Source organism: Papaver somniferum, unplaced genomic scaffold (genome assembly GCF_003573695.1).
Source record: "Papaver somniferum cultivar HN1 unplaced genomic scaffold, ASM357369v1 unplaced-scaffold_154, whole genome shotgun sequence".
Taxonomy (NCBI): Eukaryota; Viridiplantae; Streptophyta; class Magnoliopsida; order Ranunculales; family Papaveraceae; genus Papaver; species Papaver somniferum.
The window spans coordinates 5,061,041-5,083,295 of record NW_020624820.1 but is presented as its reverse complement, the minus strand read 5'-3'; the positions used below and the strand labels follow the sequence as shown (position 1 = coordinate 5,083,295).

The 22,255-nt window shown below is 38.9% G+C and overlaps 1 protein-coding gene across 2 annotated transcripts; it reads left to right on the top strand.

Moving 5' to 3' along the window:
- Nucleotides 1-548: 548 nt before the first annotated feature.
- LOC113336896 (receptor-like cytosolic serine/threonine-protein kinase RBK2) lies at nt 549-4,823 on the top strand. 2 transcript variants are annotated; one of them, XM_026582592.1, is made up of 7 exons: nt 549-827; nt 1,394-2,927; nt 3,102-3,253; nt 3,453-3,544; nt 3,627-3,765; nt 3,850-3,999; nt 4,350-4,823. In XM_026582592.1, exons 2-7 carry the CDS (start codon nt 1,415-1,417, stop codon nt 4,509-4,511), a joined length of 2,208 nt encoding a protein of 735 aa, XP_026438377.1. In that variant the 5' UTR covers nt 549-827; nt 1,394-1,414; the 3' UTR covers nt 4,512-4,823. The 2 variants fall into 2 exon arrangements, 1 of the variants encoding a protein (XP_026438377.1); XR_003354041.1 differs by lacking the exon at nt 4,350-4,823 and having other exon boundaries at nt 3,453-3,533; nt 3,850-3,983.
- Nucleotides 4,824-22,255: the final 17,432 nt, after the last annotated feature.

Here is a 22,255-nt window from a genome sequence, read left to right as displayed (position 1 = left end):
ATTAAATAAGGCTTTAAATTGTGCTCCACGTGTAGAAATAACTTAGGAAAAAACACCGACTGCTACTGTGACGCCGCAGGGAAGCACGGACACACCGGTATTAGCACCGTGTCCGCGTCAGACGGACGCACGACACACATGGGACACCGACACGACACACGTGAAAAAATTTATACTCCATTTTAGTAGTTTGGTGACCTAGTTTGTCAAGAAAATCACTATAATTGTTAATTTTTCTATATGTGAGCTAACCTAACGGCATAAAATTGAGTTTCTTTCATGTATTTGCTTGATTAATGTATCTGATATACTATAACACTATGATCTTAGTATATAAAAATCATTTTATTAATATATATATAGACGTGTCCGTGTCCTGATGATTTTGAATTTTTGCCGATTCCTGTGTCCGTGTCGTGTCATGTCCGTGTCCCGTGTCAGTGTCCGTGCTTCCGAGTGACGGCTTTTTGTAAGAGAGTTATTGTAACCTTCAAAACCCAATAAATAAAGAAAGAAGAATTTGACTCGACAAAGAAGAAGAAGAACGAGAAACAAAGCCAGTAGCTTTTGTACTTGTGTTTTCCATTTTTTTTACTAGTATTTCATTTTACTGAAAACTGAAGAAGAAAGAAACAGAGTATATAGGGTGAAGAAAAACCAGGCTATATTTGAGCAGAGAATCTAGGAATAATGTATGAAAAATACAACCGTTGAAGCATCAAACTCTAGGATTACCTATGTTTATCTCTATATCTCCTTCTCTTTTCTTCTATGAATCAATGGAGGGTTTTTCGCAATAAGTTATAACAGTAGCTTCTCCTTCTTTGGTAAGTCTTCTTGTTTCTTATTTCTTCTGGTTGATTTAATTTTAGCTTCTTATGGGTATGTTTGATTTTGGTATTTGTGTATGATGATTATGAAGAAAGTTGATTCCTTTTATCAGTTCTTCACTTGTTTTAAACACTCTCTGTATTTGTGTTTTAGGGGTTTCTTTATAAAATTCATGTTTATTGTACATGATTTTCCTTTTTGTTTTTTCACAAAGGGTTTTAGCGTTTTCTGAAACTTTGGCATTTTCTGGTTTCCAGAATCCCCTGTATCCTCTGTATCTGGGGGATTTCCTCTCTCAATTTTTCTGTGTCAGTTGAGTTTTGGGAAGTTGAGTTTCTGGGTTTTTTCTATTCATGATTTTTCTACAGTGGGGTTTTAGATTTTTATAGGTTTTGACATCTTTTGATTTGTTTATTTTTGTTGTTTTTGTTGGAGTAGAGTTCCAATCTTTTCATCTTCTCAAACTTATCATGATATCGTTTTTTTTTTTTGGCCCATCTCTTCAGTTTATTCAGGTTAAACGTTTAAAGTCCTGCTAATTTTATCTCATTATCTTTAACAGATTTTGAAGAAAAATTTCGATATGAAAGAGGACAAGGCAGAAGAGACATCTCCTAGAGGAGTTATGGAGAATTCAATTATGGAAGAGGACAAGGTAGATGAGACAGCTCCAAGAGGAGTCATTGAGGACTCTATTGTGGAAGAGGAGATAGTAGAAGAGACATCTGCAGGAGGAATGGAACAGGGGAAGGTAGAAGAGACATCTGCAGGAGGAGTTATTGAGAAGTCTATTGTGGAAGAGGAGAATGCAGAAGAGACGTCTCCAAGAGGAGTTATTGAGAATTCAATTATGGAAGAGGAGAAGGTGGATGAGATAACTCCAACAGGAGTTACGGAGAACTCTATAATTGAAGAGGACAAGGTAGAAGAGACATCTTCGGGTGGAGTTATTGAGAATTCCACTGTGGAAGAGGAAAATGTACAAGGGACATCTACAGGAGGAGTAATTAAGAATTCCAGTATGGAAGAGGAGCAGGTAGATGAGACATCTCCAAATGGGGTTATTGAAAATTCTAATGTGGTGGCGGAGAAGGTAGAAGAGACATCTCCAAGAGGAGTTATTGAGAATCCTATTATGGAAGTGGACAAGGTAGGAGAGATTACTGAGAACTCTATTGTGGAAGAAGAAAAGGTAGAAGGCACATCTCGAAGAGGAGTTATTGAGAATTCTAATGTAGAAGAGGAGAAGGTAGAAGATACATCTCCTACCGGAGTTATTGAGATTTCTGTAATGGAAAAGGAAATGGTAGAAGAGACATCTGCAGGAGGAGTTATTGAGAATTCGGAGAAGGTGGAAGAGACATCATCTCCAACAAGAGCTACTGAGAATTCTATATTGGAAGAGGAGCTGGTAGAAGGGACTCCTCCGACAGGAGTTACTGAGATCTCTCTTGTGGTAGAGGGAAAGGTAGAATGGGCATCTCCAAGAGGAGTTATTGAGAATTCCGAAAGGAGTTGTTCAGAATCTGAAACTGATTTTCCCCCCGAAGCTAGTAGTACTACATCAGATTCTGATTCTCAATCGAATTCACGCCGGAGTCATTGGCGCGGAATGATTTTAAGTGTTTTGAAAAGTCGATCAATTAGGCGTCTGGCTAGTTTACCTCCACGTCGAGGTGTTTCTAAGGTTGCTAGTTTACCTCCACTTCGAGGTGTTTCTAAGGTTACAGTTTGCGAGAGAAGAAGTTTTAGTGAGAATACTAATGAATTCAGTTGTTTCAAACCTTCTTGGAGGAATTTCACCATTTCAGAACTTCAGGTAGCAACAAAAAATTTCAGTTCTGATAAGCTGATTGAAAAGGGTGGTTATGCTGAAGTATACAAGGGGCGTTTGCAAGATCGGCAACTCGTAGCAATTAAGAAGCTTACTCGAGGTACACAAGAAGAGAGAACTGGTGATTTCTTATCTGAAATAGGTGTTATAGTTCATGTCAACCATCCGAATACGGCTAAGTTAATTGGGTATGGAGTTGAAGGGGGACTGCACTTGGTTCTTGAATTTTCTCCCAATGGGAGCTTAGCATCAGTGCTTCACGGTTTGTTCACTAATTTGTATTGCTTTCTGTTTATTGATGTTCGCAATTTTCGGTGCAAAATTATCTCAGCATGTTATTCGCTTTTCCGCATTAGAATGCTTAAGTTCTGAAAATTAGTATCAAAAGAAGAGATTCTTGAAGCTAACAATGTATTTCCTTAATTGTTGTTTTCAGGTTCCAACAATGTATTGGATTGGGGAATTAGGTATAAAATTGCTGTTGGGACAGCAGGACTCCTATATCTTCATGAGACTTGTCAGAGACGTATCATACATAGAGATATCAAGACTGCTAATATTTTGCTCACTGAGAATTTTGAGCCTCAGGTACTTTTTGCGGCTCACAGAGAATTTTGAACCCCGTGTTAATATCACAACTTTGTGGATAAGTTACTGTCTTGCAATTTAGAATGTGTTGTACTATTTTGAGCTTCAGGCATTCGTTGCAATGCTTAATTTTAGTTCAATTGGTACTTGTGGTCCGTTACATGTTAATAATAAGTTCTTTTCCACGATATTGATACAGATTACTGATTTCGGGTTATCAAAATGGTTGCCGGACCAGTGGACTCACCACACAGTTACAAAATTTGAAGGCACATTTTGGGTTTGTATAATGTTTACACCTCTATGGTTCTTTTCTTCAGTGGAAATAAGACTTTCTGATTCTTACTTTTCTAAATTTTTTTGTCCATGGCAGCTATCTTGCTCCAGAATACAGCATGCATGGTATCGTGGATGAAAAAACAGATGTATTTGCTTTTGGGGTTCTACTGTTGGAACTCATCACTGGAAAACGAGCTTTAGAAGACAACACAGAACAAAGCCTTGTGATGTGGGTATGTGTGACTACCTCTCGGATAAATAGATGTTTTTCTCCAATAATTTATTACTGAGTTTCATTATTTTCGGTGGTGTTACAGGCAAAGCCTTTTCTCGATAAGAATGAATTCAAAGAGCTCGTAGATCCTTCTCTTGGGGATTCCTATGACCGACAACAGATGAATCGTGTGGCTTCAGCTGCGGCTTTATGCATTCAACACTCGTCTATTTTAAGACCTCGAATGATTCAGGTATGTTGAGATAAACCGTCAGATATTCAAAACTTCCCCTCCTCATATATCACTGCAATTTATTTCATTTGATTTTACTGAATGAAATAAAAGAAGACATTGTGTGAGCACTAGGAACATTGTTAGGTGCAGTTGTTCATTTTGGATTTGACTAGAGTCCAGTAGGTGATATACGAGATAAAATAACATATTCAAATAGTCAGAGCTCTAAAGGCTTAAGGTGAAAACTAACTTAAAAATAGTCGAGCTCTATTGGCTTCACATATACTAGGACAGGCTTCAGGTGAAAACCAACTTACGCGTCTAATTTTAATTTTTGACTGTTCTTTTTTTTTTTTCTTTTGGTGCAGATCGTTCCTCTTCTAAAAGGCAATGAAACTGGTTCAGATTTGTGTCAAAGACGATCCCTTCATAGAACCTGCTCTGCAGAGTTCTTTGATGTGGAAGACTACAGCAGGAGTAGATATTTAAAAGATCTTAATCGTCATAAACAGATTGCTCTCGACTTCTAACATCGCTGTGAAAGTATTTCTACTTGGTGAACAGCGAACCCTGGAAAGAAGGGCTTGTAGGCTTCGTACAAGTAAAATTATTTCCTTCAATTAGGTGTAGCGGAAAGAAAATAATATTCCTAGCACAACACTGGGCAGCTGTGATCTCGAGAACCACACCCGGAAAAAGGGTGTATATGATCCGCAGTCTAATGGTCAGTTATTTGATCCCTCTGGAATTTTGGCAGTTGGAATTGCATTTCTGCATCGAGCTTCCAGATTTTCATATGAATCTTATAAATGATATGTGCTAGGTATTTGTAGATGTATGTTATTCAGAGCATCAGAAAAATAACTCTTGTAAGAAAGTAAATTGCATTTTGTTTATAATAGAATAACTTCTTCTTATAGCTCAGTAGTTTGGCTGTGTGTGAACGATGTTGCTAGTTTTGCAGAGATTATAACCAGTGCCTCCTTGATAGTGGCATTACGGCCAATTATGGTCAAACATCCTATGTTTTGATCCTGGAGCTTTAATCCTGGTAAGCCAAATACCAGTGTCTAATGCGCCGGTAATATTCATCTTTGTCGGGTTGAATCCTCTTAGGTTGAGGGCTTGTTGCTGGGGATGGCCATCATCAGTGAGACCGGTCAGGTTGGTTGGGTCCGCTCAAGAGAGTTGGGTCCTTGGTCTTGGTTACAGTATTTATCCATGTGAAACTCTACTAGAAGTCTAGATCATGTTGCTCCACGACAAGTTAAACAAAGCTATAGAATTCATCCCCGGTTGGAATTAATTTATCCAAACAAATTTTGATCACTATTGTGCAAAGTTCAATGGTGGAGCTGTTAATATTGATCCGAGTTTGTTTGATTACGAGCATGAGAGCATCTCAGCTGATGAGAGTACTTTTATGGATGCTATCCCATCCTTGGAGGAAGTTAAGGAAGCGGTTTTTGATCTGGGAGCGGATTCTGCACCTGGCCCTGATGGATTTACAGGTTCTTTCTTTCGAATCTGTTGGAACATTATTTCTAGAGATCTTTTTAATGCTATTGCTAACTGTTGGGCGATGAAGAAAATTCCTAATGGCATTAACTCTAGTTTTATTGTTCTAATTCCAAAAAATAACAAGTCTGATGCTATTAAAGACTATAGGCCAATCGGTTTAAGCAACTTCTTCTTCAAAATCATTACAAAGATTATGGCGACCAGGCTTGGCACGGTGTTGAATAAGTTGATTTCTGAAGAACAAGTGGCGTTCATGAAAGGAAGAAATATTCATGAGAACATAGCTTTGGCCTCGGAACTGATCAATGAGATTAGTGTTGAAAGGAAACATGGTAATGTCGGCCTTAAATTGGATATAGCCCAAGCTTTTGACACGGTTAGTTGGGAGTTTGTTGTTGAAGTTTTTCGTCAATATGGCTTTTCTGAGGCATGGTGTTCGTGGTTGCTGAGTATTCTCAACTCTGCCCGTATTTCTATTATGATTAATGGTAGCCCTGAAGGTTTTTTCAGTATCACAAGAGGTCTTCGTCAAGGTGATCCTCTTTCCCCTCTGATTTTTGTTCTTATTGAAGATGTTTTGAGCCGCAATCTCTCAAAGTTGTTTGCTGCTAGAAGTATGCATCACATGGTGAGTAAGAAAGGTGTGGCTCCAACTCATTTACTCTTTGCGGATGATATTCTTATTTTCTGTAAAGGCAATCTTCATAGTCTGCAGAATTTGAAGGAGATGCTTGGCATGTATCAACGGGCTTCCGGTCAGTATGTTAGTTATGCCAAAAGCAAATTCTATTATGGTGGAGATAGACATTCTCGTGCTGTTGCTATTGCAAACTTTATGGGCATGGAGAGGGCGCTATTCCCGGATAAGTATTTGGGAATCCAATTGAAACCTGGTATTGTGCGTCATATTCATGTTCGTCAGGTTATGGAAAAGATTATGGATAAGCTGGCAGGTTGGAAGGGTAAACTCTTGTCTTTTCAAGCCCGGTTAGTTTTGATCAAATCAGTAATCTCTAGTTACTTGCTTCATTCCATGGTTGTGTATAAATGGCCTTGCACAGCCATCAAGACGGTGGAGAGGGCCATTCGCAATTTTTTGTGGTCTGGTGATGCTGAGAAGCGCAAACATTTCACGGTCCTTTATGATGATCTATGCCGTTCTAGGCGTGAAGGTGGGCTTGGGCTAAAGAAGTTGAATGATGTTAATAAGGCCATGCTTATGAAGTTGTGGGTCTCGATCCGTGACTCTAATAAGACTTGGGCAAGATTCTTGAAGGCAAAATATTTCAAGGTTAGTGGCAACTTGATTGATTATAAGTTGGGTTCTTCGGTTTTCCCAGGAATCAGATTGGTACATAACTTTGTGCAACGACATACACGCTCAATTATAGGTAATGGTGCTAATACTTCCTTATTCTTTGATAATTGGTGTGCTGATTTTTCAATTGCGAGCCGCCTTGGCATTACAACAAAAGGGCCTAATGATTTTAAGGCCAAAGTTAGTGATATTATTGTTGATGGCTCTTGGGTTATTCCTCCAAAGACTAAAGAATTGATGATTCGTTGCAATATTGACGTTGATAATTTGCCTCTTATTGGTGGTGGAGATGATTATAATATTTGGGACTTGGACAGTAAGGGTGTTTTCTCTGTCAAGTCGGCCAAGGCTGCCATCCGTGGGCCAATTGAAGTGTTGCCAGCTGCAGTTCTTTTCTCTAGAAGTGTTGTGCATCCTACTTTGAGTGTTCAGTACTGGAAGTTATTTCATAAACAATGTTGTGCCTCTGATGATAATGTTATGAAGAAGACAGGTAGGGAGATGCCTTCTATGTGTCGATTATGCAGGGAAGATTGCGAGGATGTTAGCCATATCACTTGGCATTGCAAAATTGCTAAGAAGATTTGGAATTAGGCAGCTGCTATTTTTAAGCTTCAGCCAAACGAGGATCTCGTTGCATCTTACAAGGTGGCAAAGGGACGGAGTAGAATGATAAAAGACCTTTGGCTTGTTGCTAATCTGGCAATAGTCACGGAGTTATGGAAGTTGCGTAACAAAGCTTATTTTGAGAACATGCGGGTTCGTTGGCTGGAATTTAAAGGAAGAGTTCATCAGGTAATTCGTGATAACTCTATTATAATGAAGGGCCATATGCATAATACTTTGGATGATTTGCGTATTGTTAATTTCTTTCGAGTGAAGCATAGATCTTGCGATCACTCTGATCCAATTGAAGTTACTTGGTCGCCACCAAATCCTGGTGAGCTTATGATCTGTTGTGATGGTGCATCACTTGGCAACCCGGGGCAAACTGGTTCTGGTGTTGTTTTTCGTGATTCCAACTCGGCAGTCTTGGGAGTTTTATGCGTTGGTCTGGGTTGGCAGACTAACTTCTATGCTGAAGTTTGTGCGGTTATCTATGGTGCTGTCGTTGCTCAAAGATGGAATGTGAAGAACTTGTGTATCAGATCAGATTCGATGAGTTGCCTCTTTGCTCTTCAAAAAGGAGAGTTACCGTGGCAACTAATGCAGAGGTGGAGAATAGCGAAGACTTTTTTACAACAATATTAGTTATGTTCATAGCTACAGAGAGGCTAATTTTTCAGAAGATGTCTCGGCCAAACAAGCATGTTTGTTGGCTGAGGAACATTATGAGTTTTATGAGGGTCGGCCAGGTTTTATTCAATCTGTTGAATGGCCTGGAGAGGTTTACTCTCGTTTTTAGGTTACTTTAGTGTGCGGCCTTTTGGCTTAGCGCTAACTTAGCCTGATCCCTGTACAGTTTCGCTTTTTTATTCTATTTTATTGACCGAGTAAAAAAAATTATCCAAACAAATTTTATGACCAGGAGGAAAGTCCTCACACAAACACTTAACACTCATTGTCGTGTTCCTCTTTATAAGAGAAAACTTAATGATCTAAGAGAAAAATACATGATAATACATTTCTATATTGTAATTCGTACTTCTAACAGCCATCGTAATGGATCGGACAGACAAAGTTACCTTGTATAAACTACTAGAAATCAAAGAGTAATAAGTTAGTGTCGGTGTGAAATTTCAGAACAATTTCTAAAAATAAAAAAATCGACTCTTTCTGAAGCCAAATCTCTTTGCTTCCGATATCCAAACGCGTCTTGGACTTTTCGTTCCGTTGGCGTAGCTCACTATAATCAAAAACTCTGATCCTCTTTTTTTCGTTGTTATCTTTAATAGATAGGTTACTGGTTAACTATCTTTAATAGACAGATTACTGGTTAACTCATGTCTTCCTCTTAGATGTCAGTTGGTCACAGTTGTACCAGTCTTCTTTTCACACGTGCTAGTCTCTCATTGGTTCTCTTGCTGAATCACAGAGTGGTTATCTGGTTTTGGTATCTGTATAAAACTATAAATGCTTTTATAGTTTCTCTTTGCATCTGTAATGAAGAACACAGACTTTGTCTGAATATGTTTTTAGGTTTACTCTGTAAATCAGTTTCTTCTTCACATTCTTGTTTTATCAAGAACATAAATCTATTATGGTATCATTCGTATGGTAAGATCCTTTTCCGCCGCCTTCTTCTTTGATCTTTGATCTCTCTGCAATTTTATTTTCATTCTTTCACGATCTACAATGGCTTACAATCATTATGATTCTCGAATTTCTCAAATTCCCCTTAATCACATTTCCATTATCATTTATGGTAGGTTTGGTTGCAGAATTCACAATTTCCAGGAATTTGTAATCCGACGGGATTACAAATTCTGGGATTCATGTAAATCCCTCGTATGTTTGGTAACTCAGTTGAGATTCCTAGGATTCATAAAAATTTCTTGTGTTAAAGTCCATGTATTGTTTGGCATTGCTCTAAGAATCTTAAAATCGTACATATATGAGATTTGGAGTAAAAAAAAGTGGGTCCATAAATCCCCTGATAAGTTTCCCAGCAAATCTTAGGGGGGATGGGTCAGACTCTATATGGAGGATTTGCTGGAAAAGTGAATCCCGTCGGAGACGTAATTCCAGGAATTTGGGCAACCAAATGTAGCAAGGGAAACGTAATTCCACCAAATCCCCTGGACCCGTAAATCCCATTTTTAAAATTCTACATCCAAACCCACCATTATTTCAAACTGACTGAATATAATTTTCTTACCTGGAAGAGTGTTTTGTTTCCTCTACTAAAGAAATACAAAGTATCAGGTTTTCTTGATGGATCTCTTTCTTGTTTATAAAAATACATTCAAGAATGGATTGATGGTGATAACAGAGATGTCATCAATCAATCTTACAACAACCGGATCGAAGATGATAATAAATTAACTTTATGGATCCAATCAACAATCTCTGGTTCGGTTCTTCCTTATGTTGTTGGCGCTACTTCTGCAAAAGAACTTTGGGATAATATTGCATTACGATTTGCAAGGAGCTCGACAACACATTCTATTCAACTTCTTACCAAACTTCAATCCTTGAAGCTTGGTTCAGGATCTATGTCAACATATCTAGGTGAGATCAAGAAAATCGCTGATCAATTGGCTGCATCTGGATCTCCTATTTCAGATGATGAACTTGTTGTAACTATCTTAAACTAAATTGGTCAAGATTATCAATATTTTAGCACATCAATTCGAATTCTTTATCCACCTATTGATTCGAGGGAACTTCATAATTTTCTTCTCTCTGAAGAATTGGAGTTCACAATAGGTCCTCCGCTCTCCTTTCTGAAGCTAATAGCAGAGCTTTGCTGTTTTTCAAGCCTCTATGGGAAATAAATATTCTTCTGGATCTTTTGGTCGTGGTAGAGGTAATTATTCTCATCAACATTCTAGGAGTCAATTTCAATTTCATCCAAGCTCCTAGCTATTTCAACTTTACTTTTATTCCACCACCATCACCACCACCACCAACTTCACAACCATCTACTTCAACTACATCATATCCTGTTGTTTGTCAAATTCGTATCAAACATGTACATGATGCTCTTTCTTGTCGCAATCAAATGAATTTTTCCTATCAAAACACTAAGACACCTCATCACTTAAGTGCTATGTTGGCTTCTACAAATATTTTGGAGGAGAATCCTTGGTATGCAGACACTGGAGCCAATAATCATATTACAGCTGATGAATATGAGTTACATACTTCTAATCCTTTTGAGGGTTCTGAAGAAATTCACACTGCTAATGGTACAAGCATGGAAATATCTCATTGTTGGATCTTCTTTTAAGTATGCTCATGCTCAGATGTTTGCTTTGAATGATATGCTACATGTACCACAAGCTTCAGCCAATTTGTTGTCTGTCCATAAATTCACCTCAAATAACAAATGCTCAATTACTTTTCATCCTATTGGTTTTACTGTGAAGGATCTCTTCTCTGGAAAGATTACTTTACAAGGCCCTCACAGTAATGGTTTATATCCTATCAACTTCACTGACAAGACCTCATCTCAATCTTCACCATTTACAAGACATCATGCTTACTCCAATACTTTTTACCATCCGCAGCCATCTGGCATAGAAGACTTGGCCTCCCTTCATTTAACACAATGCAACATGTTAGTAGAGTCTTCTCCTTATCAAACATAATAAAGAAACCTTTATTTTTTCATGAATGTCATCTTGGTAGAAGTCGCAAACTTCCTTTTTCCTCTTCTTATCATTGTAGTACTAAACCATTATATAACCATGAAGATTAGGTATTGCAAATTATCTTCCAAAATAAAATTTAATTAATAAACTTAACTATGCAAGATGATAATATTTGGAATAGCTAATGTAACACATAAAAACTACTCCAAAAACTAGTGTTCCTCCTTAAACAATAAGAATAAAATTCCTACAAGGAGTAAACTAGTAAAAAGAAAAATTTAAGGAGAAGAAAGAGTGTGGTATCCAACTTCTCTCTAAGATTCCAACTCTTCCTCAATCAGAGTCAACCTTGACTCAATGATCTCAATCTTGTCTTCAATTCTTTTGGAGAATGAATGCATATCTTCGTTCAAAGCTTGAAATTTTCTAAGCATCACATTTATCTTAAGAGTAAACTCATTAGGTTGAGAGCTTGACAAATCAGACTTAGGTGTAGAAACACCTTTATCTTGACAAGAATCACTGTCATAAGATTCAAAACGAACTCTCTTAGAAGGAAACGAAACATTCCAAACATCGTCTTTGTTAGAGGTTAAACTAGATGAAGAAGACATAGTTGAAAAATTCTATCAGAAATTCTATCAACGATACTTCTTTCTGTGTTAAATGTCTTGGGCACAAACATCGCTGTTTTATATATATGTCCTAACAAGGAGTACTTCTTTGTTTCCATGCCTAACTTATCTTTCAAGTCGTATTATATTGAAAACATAACATGTGAGGTTGTATATATATAATACTCTAGTGATTATACTTGGTCATATCATTATGATCAAAGTGTCAAGGAATTATATTGAATTACGAAGTATAACACTTATCTTTTGAACTTCGTAAATATGACATCAACATAATTTATGTATTTAGTTACTTGATTATGTGTAGATATATGTATCATTTCATCCTAGAAAACTATGTATTATCACATTGGTTTAAGGAAGTATATGTATGAAATTGTTTCATAATCGAAAGGGAAATCATGAGAGTGTTGGTCTGGTTTCTTATTGAATATGTTTGGTTGACCAATACAAGATGACAAGGTAGAAGCTATCTTAACTTATGTTAAGAATTGAGGTATATCCGGTCATAGCCTATAATGTAGCATGTTGTAATCGGTCACAAGCTACTTTATGAAGCAAGATGTAACCGGTCATAAGATACATTGGGAAGTTAGTTATAATAGGTCACAAGCTACTTTGGGAAGCAAGGTGTAACCGATCACAAGCTAATCTTGGAAGTAAGGTGTAACCGATTACAAACTACCTTAGGAAGCATGGTGTAACCGGTCACAATATATTTGGGAAGCATGGTATAACCAGGCACAACTTAAATTGTGAGTCATGGTATAACTGATCCCAAGGAACAAAACCGAGTTTCCAATATTCACATTTCTCTTTATGTTTTGTGTGATTTTGGAATTAGGGTTTGCTGAGATGAGAAACTTCTAGATGTTGACATTATTTGAACATGTACATAATTCTTATCATTAATTGTTTAAAGATATTCCTTGATACTCAAGGTGATCCCGAACCGAAATATTAAAAAGCATTTGATTATGATTTTCAAATATATATGTTTTAATTACCAGCAATTGAAGCATATCCTATGGAAAAGGTTATTATTTAATGTACAAAGCTAATAATAGAAGTTTTTTATGAGAGATTTCATAAATATGGTTTGGAATGAATTGGAAATAGGAAAACCGAAATTAGGTACTTTATTGCATATGTGGAGAATATTTTCGGTTTTGGAAATTCCTTGTTGTCCAAACAACCTTGGTCTATGAATACTTGAGATTGCATTTCTTGCAAACATCTCAGGAGTCAGGCAAACTTCAATCTTGTTGTTTCTGGTGGAACCGTCTATCCGGAGAGGAAAGTATCCTAATTAGGCGAAATCTCTTACTACCGCTCGTTTAAAGACTTTTGTGGGATGAAGAAGCTTTACGAGTACCGTTGGTGAGAAACTAGATAGTTACATTGTTATTTTAGTTTTCGATTATGTATTTGTTTGACTAAGGGTTGTTGAAACTTTGATTGCACCTAGTTTGATTATTCTTGAAAACCTTCTCTTCTGACATAAGGGTCATTAAAACTAGATCAAAGTATCGACGGGATCTTTGGAACCATTTGCGGTTTAAAAACTTCTTGTGATAATTCACCGTTAACTGACTCGGTTCAGTGCGTGATTGATCACAAGAGGATCCAAGTTTGTGTTGTGTAGGTTATTGATAAGGCAATTGGAGATTTGAAGACGAAGAAGATTTTCTTATTAGTTTTCGTGTCTTATGAATTTTGGGCTCCAGGAGCCGCTCCGCTTCAGCGTTCTCTCCATAAGCTGCTCCAGGATCCGAAGCCGAAGCTTCAACGTTTTTCTCGATAAGCTTCAACGTCCTCTCCAAGAGTCGAAGCCGCTTCAACGCCTCATTCCTGCCAAGGATCGTGCCGTAGCCGCTTCAACGCCTCATTCCTTCCAAGGATCGTGCCATAGCCGCCATTTCTTCCTGCCAAAGATCTTGCAGTAGCCGCCACACTCCTTCCTTCCAAGGTTCGTGCCCGTAGCCACCACACTCCTCCCTTTCAAGGATCGTGATCGCAGCCATCCAAGGTTAATAATTGTGGTCACCCTTTGTTTCATCCCATCAAAAGACCTGGGGACTTTTGTCCGTCTATCAACCCGTCATCATCCAGATGTCATCAATAACGCCTGATGCTGCTCACTCATGGGGGAGCCTAAAATACCCAAAGCCAAATCATGCGCGAAGGACATGCCTAGCGGAGAAATACCTAAGTAACTATCCTTAAACTAAATGTTTTATATCTATTAGGCATATTCAATAAATTTTAAATATCTTAGTGTTGAGACGTGCAAATTCCTCAACACTCACCACTGTGTTGCTAGGCATGCTTCCTCAACACATTCTTCCTCTTAGTGTTGAGACGTGTAAATTCCTCAACACTCACTACTGTGTTGCTAGACATGCTTCCTCAACACATTCTTCCTCTTAGTGTTGAGACGTGTAAATTCCTCAACATTCACTACTCTGTTGCCAGGCATGCTGCCTTAACACATCTTTCCTATTCGTGTTGAGATGTGTAAATTCCTCAACACTCACCACTGTGTTTCCAGGCATGCTGCCTCAACACATCATTCCTCTTAGTGTTGAGACGTGTAAATTCCTCAACACTCACCACTGTGTTGCTAGGCATGCTTCCTCAACACATTCTTCCTCTTAGTTTTGAGGCGTTTAAATTTATCAACACTCACTACTGTGTTGCTAGGCATGCTTCCTCAACACATTCTTCCTCTTAGTGTTGAGACGTGTAAATTCCTCAACACTCACTACTGTGTTGCCAGGCATGCTGCCTCAACACATCTTTCCTATTCGTGTTGAGACGTGTAAATTCCTCAACACTCACTACTGTGTTGCTAGGAATACTTCCTCAACACATCCTTCCTCTTAGTGTTGAGACGTGTAAATTCCTCAACACTCACCACTGCGTTTCCAGGCATGCTGCCTCAACACATCCTTCCTCTTAGTGTTGAGACGTGCAAATTCCTCAACACTCACTACTGTGTTGCCAGGAATGCTGCCTCAACACACCCTCCTCTTAGTGTTGAGACGTGTAAATTCCTCAACACTCACTACTGTGTTTCCAGGCATGCTGCCCCAACACACCTTTCCTATTCGTGTTGAGACGTGTAAATTCCTCAACACTCACTACTGTGTTGCTAGGAATACTTCCTCAACACATCCTTCCTCTTAGTGTTGAGACGTGTAAATTCCTCAACACTCACCACTGTGTTGCCAGGCATGCTGCCTCAACACATCCTTCCTCTTAGTGTTGCGACGTGCAAATTCCTCAACACTCACTACTGTGTTGCCAGGAATGCTGCCTCAACACACCCTCCTCTTGGTGTTGAGACATGAAATTCCTCAACACTCACTACTGTGTTTCCAGGCAAACTGCCTCAACACATTTTTCCTCTTGGTGTTGAGACGTGAAAATTACTCAACACTCACTACTGTGTTGCTAGACAAACTGCCTCAACACATTTTTCCTCTTGATGTTGAGACGTGCAAATTCCTCAATACCCACTACTGTGTTGCCAGGTAAACTGCCTCAACACATTTTTCCTCTTGGTGTTGAGACGTGAAAATTCCTCAACACTCACTACTGTGTTGCCAGGCAAACCGCCTCAACACATTTTTCCTCTTGGTGTTGAGACATGCAATTCCTCAACACTCGCTATTGTGTTTCCAGGCAAACTTCCTCAACACATTTTTTCCTCTTGGTGTTGAGACGTGCAAATTCCTCAACACTCGCTACTATATTTCCAGGCAAACTGCCTCAACACATTTTTCCTCTTGGTGTTGAGACGTGCAAATTCCTCAATACTCACTACTGTGTTGCCAGGCAAACTGCCTCAACACATTTTTCCTCTTGGTGTTGAGACGTGAAAATTCCTCAACACTCACTACTGTGTTGCCAGGAAAACTGCCTCAACACATTTTTCCTTTTGGTGTTGAGACTTGAAAATTCATCAATACTCACTACTGTGTTGCCAGACAAACTGCCTCAACACATTTTTTCCTCTTGGTTTTGAGACGCTCAAATTCCTCAACACCAGTGTGTTGCAAGGCATACTGCCTTAACACATCCATCCTCTTAGTGTTGAGACGTGTAAAATCCTCAACACTCACTACTCTGTTGTCAGGCATACTGCCTCAACACATCCTCCTTTTAGTGTTGATACGTACAAATTCCTCAACACTCACAACTGTGCTGTCATGCATACTACCTCAATACATTATAGTGCTGAAGGCTCCACCACCTCAACACTCATCTTTGTATTCAAAACTCGCTGCACCAACACTACATGGCATCAGCACCCTGTGGCCAAGCCAGAAGTATGCCAACACGAGGATCATAGACTACACATGCCTCCTGCCAAAGGTTAGTCGAATTTTCCTCACAATCTCTTAATGTCTTCCCTTTCGATTTTTATCCTTATATGTCACCATCTCATGCTCACCCCGCAACAATGCCATTGTTACGTGCTAAGCAGGGGACTTAATGTTGATGGTGGTTTTTAGTTCAAGGTTAAAATTGTAAAACCTCACATTTAATGTGCCGTCACTCTGCAAAGAAACGAAGCCATGTAAAGTAATGAGTGTTCAACCTCTCCACTGGCGTATTTATTGAGCAACTCAATATGTTCACATGAAATTTATCCAGACTGGTGCATGTAGCAACAATCCCAGACTAAGAAATTGACCCGACATGGATTAGTAGGTGCAAAGTCCTACCCGAAATCAGAAAGCAAAGAATAAAGGAGTTGCGGAGTAGGAGCAACAATGAGAGGAAGCGTAGCCATGCCATAGGCCAGCCGGAGCCACTTTGCCACGCCCCATGCTACCCAACCGTCCCTTACTCCTTTGTCGACCAATCAGGTCGCTTTAAACCCGCCACACTCCCATGAGTTGTGGCTGGGCCCATACTTGCTGGCCCTATTCCCCATCGACCAATCATATCGCATTAAACCTTCCACGTGCACCAAAAAGGTATCCATGCCCATGCTTGGCCGGCTCCCTACTTTCATTGACCAATCAGGTTGCTCTAAACCTGCCACAGCCTTAAAAGAGGTGGAACTTGTGTCAAGAGGTTTCCATACTAAGTTGGCTTCCCAAAACCATGGCAACACGCTAATGGCACGCCAAACATGCCAAACACGCATGCCAGGCGCACATGCCAAACATGCATTCCAAGTGCACATGCCAAACGCGCCACTTACTGCGATATCATGCCAAAACTTGCCAACCCACTCTCCGTGCGTGACCAGCTTCACAACGGACTTCAAGTTGGATAGCCTAAACCTTAGACGCGGCATGCTCTAGTGGCGGTGGATAAAACCCTAATTTCTAATCGTGGCCCAAAACTATGCCACCTTGGGTCTCCAACGTGCCGCAAGCTGTTCGGGCTTAAGAAACCCTAAAAAGGCGCCATACCATGGCCACTCGTGGAAATATTTGTTCATGTGGCCGTTTCTACATGGTGGCCTGCCTATGGCTCCTCCGGCATGACTCTGGCATCGTTTGTATAAAATGCCATGCCGCGGCCACCTACTGCATGCTACATGCCATATATGCTAATTAGGGTTTCGACATGCCAAACCCTAATTTAGGAAAAGTTGCCACGCCAACCGAGCCAAACAATGTTCCACAGAACATGGGGATCAATGTGGCTATTAAAACTGATGTTGCCACACCACGTTCGAGTCTAACACCAACGTGCCAAAATTTCAATGGCCATGGCTACGCCGGGCGCCACTTACACCATCGTGTCGTTGGCATGCACAAACTATGCCAGCCACTCCGCCACGCCACTGGCATGCACGAGTAATGACAGTCATGCCGCAATGCCACTGGTGTGCGCTAAAGGCACCACTGTACCATTATCAGGCGCCAACAGAAGGTACCCATAATCAACGGCTACCCTTCCTCATGAGATGCAATCTCAACCATCCAAGTTCGCCACCAAGCTGGCAGGATTGTGGCAAGTTTTAGGCGACCAGCCGCCTAACTCTAGTGGCCATGGCTACGCCAGGCGCCACTTACACCACCATGCCACTGGCATGCACGAGTCATGCCAGCCATGACGCATTTCCACAGGCATACATAAAAACGCCATTGTGCCATTATCAGGCGCCAATAGAAGTAGCCATAATCAACGGCTACCCTTCCTCATGAGATGCAATCTCAGACATCGAAGTTCACCACCGAACTGACAGGCTTGTGGCAAGTTTTTGGCGACCATCCAAGACAAGCCTGATATCATCACATTCTATTTTCCTACGGAAAGTCTCTTGATTTTAACTTGCCACACGTAGAAAAGTGCTACATGTTTTCCACGAGAACACTCGAGACGTCATACATGTCACAAACTGGGGGATACTCATCAGGGTATTGGTCTGGTGGTTTACAGCGTACGTCGTGCAATACGTCCGTTACAAGAAAGTGTCATAAAGTGGGGAGGTTAATCGCAAGAAGTAATGGTGTAAACGGATCCACCTCCTTCATTATGGAATCATTATTCCTGACGTTACACGTTACTCTTCTACCATTCAATCGTTTCCATTTCCTACGAGACCAGGGTACGTTTTATTACGACTTATATAAATAGGTTTCACCTATTTCCACCAAAGAACAAGTTTTTGGTCGGCAACAACATAGTATCCAGAAATCACCTGGTAGATTTCCATTCTGCTAGCCAGTTCTACTTTCCGATACAAGTCACAAACAACCACACCTTCAGAATCAAACGATTCTGGTCTTAACACTCTCTTCGCTTCCCTCCCTAAGACCAACCCTTCTCCTTCACTTTGTGACCGAAGCAAGCCTGGAACGACCATTTCTTGGTTTAGGGCAGGATTGTACAGATTGATCTCTCGAATCAAAAGTACTCCTGTGCAATACATTGTTTAGGGTTTAGACTTGTTTCTCACCACACACACGAATTTACCAAAACCAGCAGAAACCGTTTTCACCCACAAACAATATTGACTGACTATGAATCTACAAATTGGCTATTTCGGTAATCAAGTTTTGGATTGATCTAACCATACAAAGGATTTTATTATTTTAAACGGAAGAGCCTTTGACAACGACTCATAAATATCTTCTACCAAAGATTGATTAGAGTGGTTACCAAATATATTCATTCCTTTGATGTTTGGAATACGATCCAAAGAGTAGCTATTCACGTGCGTGACTCTAGAAGTCGAAGGAGCATGGATACTACGGAAACTAAATAGATAGGGGTAGCTAGTCTACTTGGTATCAACTATACGAAATTGGTATTAGATATTGTATAACGACTTAATTATGAGAGTATTCAAAACTGGACTAGGTCCTAGGGTTTTTCGGCATTTGCAGTTTCCTCATTAACAAAACCTTGTGTTGTGTTATTTACTTTACTTCCGAATTATAATTGTTTTATATTATAATAAAGTATATACACTTGTGCGTTAATTCCTAATCACTTGATATTGGTCCTGCAGTCTTTCGGTTTAATACCGTACTTATCATCAAGTGAACACTTTGTTGTCATATTGTCTCGATTTCGTATCCATAGACAATCACACAAAGTGAATACAATAGTTATCGTATTATTTCGAATTTGTCCATACACTTGGTATATGACTTATAGGTTGATATTCGAAAGATTGTGGTGTACTTGGGTACCCTCGTTTTCAGAATTCTCTTCAAATATGGTTTCTAAGATATCCCAAGCATCTTTTGATCTAGTGCATGTAGACACATGATGTTGAAGATTTTGGCTTATGGCGTGGATAATGGATTTTAATCCATCAAAGTTATATTTAACATATTTGATTTCTTCATCGCCATATGTTTTTATGCCTTTAGGAACAACAACAACTCCTTCTCCATAGTGGAGCATTATATCCTCTTACAACAAGAACCCATGTCAGAAAGTCATGAGCTTTTAAGAAGGAACGCATAGCAGTCTTCCATCATAAGTAATTTGTGACATCAAAATCTGACGGTACGTTAATCGAGATTACACTCTTAATTTGGAAAACATAGACTTATTAGGTCAACAGTGTTTTCCTGCTCTGACACCAATTCAAAATGCAGGGATACCAAATATACCTAACTTTTTCGTCCGAAAACCTGTATAGACAAAACATAATATAATAGCAAGTAGACAAACTTAATAATTCTTGACAATGTGTATATAGAGTTAATATCTCAACCTCTACTCAATCAAGATGTATATAGACACAAGCTCTGTGAACCTGATTGTTAAGCAGAGTACTTGGATGATCTCAAAAATCAATATCCAAGATCAATTTAGTCGTAGCCAAATAATTCAATCAGAATTCTTCCAAATGATTAAACTTGTTATCTATCTTTCAAAATACAAATTCTTCAAGAAACTAGTCTCGTAATCGTTACAATTAAGCGGACATATCTCCTTAGATTGAATACGTACAAACTTGTGTAAATCCAATTATAAAGATAAACAATATGATTCAGAAAAGGAAAAACACAAGTTATCAGAAATTTTGTTAACGAGGAAACTATAATAGCATAAAAACCCCGGGGACCTCGTCTAGATTAAACACCATAATATAATAACCCACTATAGATATAGAATACCATCAGACTTCGGACTGGAATGTAGTTGAGATTGAATCCACCCACCAAGCGATTCACTTACAGTCGTGCTCCTTAGGTCTCTTGAACCTCGCAAGGTTCTACGTACTTGATTCCCTTAGTTGATGTCCTTAACATCCTAAGAGTTGCATCATCCGAAGTGAATACTTTTGATACCAATCTGCCTCTAACAGATAAGCCTATTTGATTTCTGTTTAGATCAAATATCAAGGTATGGAAATCTGTTTGCAGTAGGCAAAGCTGGCCAATCTCACAAATCCGGAACTTATGACTCCCGATGAGAATCCTAGATTCTTAACCACCTCTCAAGAACAGTCTTCTAAAGATCAACTAAGATCCATCTTTAGATATCTATCTTGAGGAATCACAGTCTGAGATGAAGAGAACTTTGCGATCACTATCTATCTTGCCCGAAAGAGATTACGAAAACCTCGATAACAGAAAAGCAAGATCAGGATTCAAGAAATGTCAAGGTAAAAATAGTCGGACTTGGCTTCACGAATTCCTAAAATGAAGTATTTTAGTCATATACCTAATAACGTTTCACAGAGGAAGACTAGGTCAATAGAGGACGACTCTAGAATCAACTAGGACACACAATTGACAAATATGCTCTATTTATTGTTCTTAAAGAATAAGGTTAGCTTAGAATTCATGCTAAGATAACTTGATAATCAAGCAAACAATTTAGGTCTCTAAAATACGATAGAAGACTATACACATAGGTTCGGTTACAGAACCGTGTATAATGATTGTTCGGATTTGGCAAGTTAGCTAAAGAACTGAAAGCTATTTGATGTACATTTAAACACCTAAGAAATTAATCATGGTACAAACATATAAGTGTTTAAGTAACCAATGAAGTCTTAGAAGTGTTTAAGAGAGTTCTAGCAATGCTAAACATAATAAATAATAAGTTTTAAGCATTTGTTAAATATTATAGGGACAATAGGTACAACGGTTTATCAACCGTAGGGCTTGTTCATGAGTCATGGTGCTACGGTTCATGAACCGGGTTCGCCAACCCTACTAGACTACCGAACTCAGTTGACCACGGTTCAGTTCACCACGGTTCGGCTACCGGATTCATGAATTATTCTCAACTGAACTTGTGGTTTACGAACTGGTTCGCTAACCTTCCTGTATTTCTGTATCTCAGATATCTAACAATAAGTTCATATTTCTTTCTTATGATGTTTGAAACTTTCTCAAGTGATATAATCATTTGCATGGGAAATTTTCAATTGATCCACAAATTAATTCATAGAACTAAATTTGTTAAGGACCTTTGAACATCTAATCACTAAATCATATTTTGAGATTTTTCACAAGACAAGCTTGACTCGAAACTTCTTCTTTGTAATTCTACTATAACTGATAAGACATAGTCTCAATAAATAGAACGATGGTATAGTCAGTAAAATAGAATGGTTCAGTCTTCACATACTTGATACATAAGTTTCTCTGAATTCTTCGTCGATCTTCAGTCTTCAAAGGTGATCTCTGATACTCAACCACAATTCTAACTTATTCGAAACTTGACTTAGTAGAGTAGAAATCAAAATATAGTTTTGATCACCCAACATTGACAACAAGCTTGAGATAACAAAACTTGTGGATTCAACCGAGCAATGGTCTAACAGGAGGATGATACGAAAATATTATTGTGTACTTGGTACCCTCGCCATTTCAAATGATGGAACTCAAACTTTTGACTTTTTTTTTTTGTGATAAAAGTTTTCCTTATTATTTTCTACATTATAAGTAGATTGAAAAGAGTCTGTGAAGAAGAATTTCAGATAATAGAAACTAGAGAAATACGAGTTCAAATATCGAAATAAATTGAACTTAGAAATTCAAAATATAGCCTCTCATAAAAAAAGAGTCACTGGAATCTAGCCGTTGGTGATAAAAATTTGG

Bases quoted from the DNA above. Each gene is read 5' to 3' on its own strand.
- LOC113336896 (XM_026582592.1), top strand. From the start codon at position 1,415: ATGAAAGAGGACAAGGCAGAAGAGACATCTCCTAGAGGAGTTATGGAG. The intron at 2,928-3,101 runs GTTTGTTCACTA...TGTTGTTTTCAG, and splicing joins CTTAGCATCAGTGCTTCACG to GTTCCAACAATGTATTGGAT. The intron at 3,545-3,626 runs GTTTACACCTCT...TGTCCATGGCAG, and splicing joins ACATTTTGGGTTTGTATAAT to CTATCTTGCTCCAGAATACA.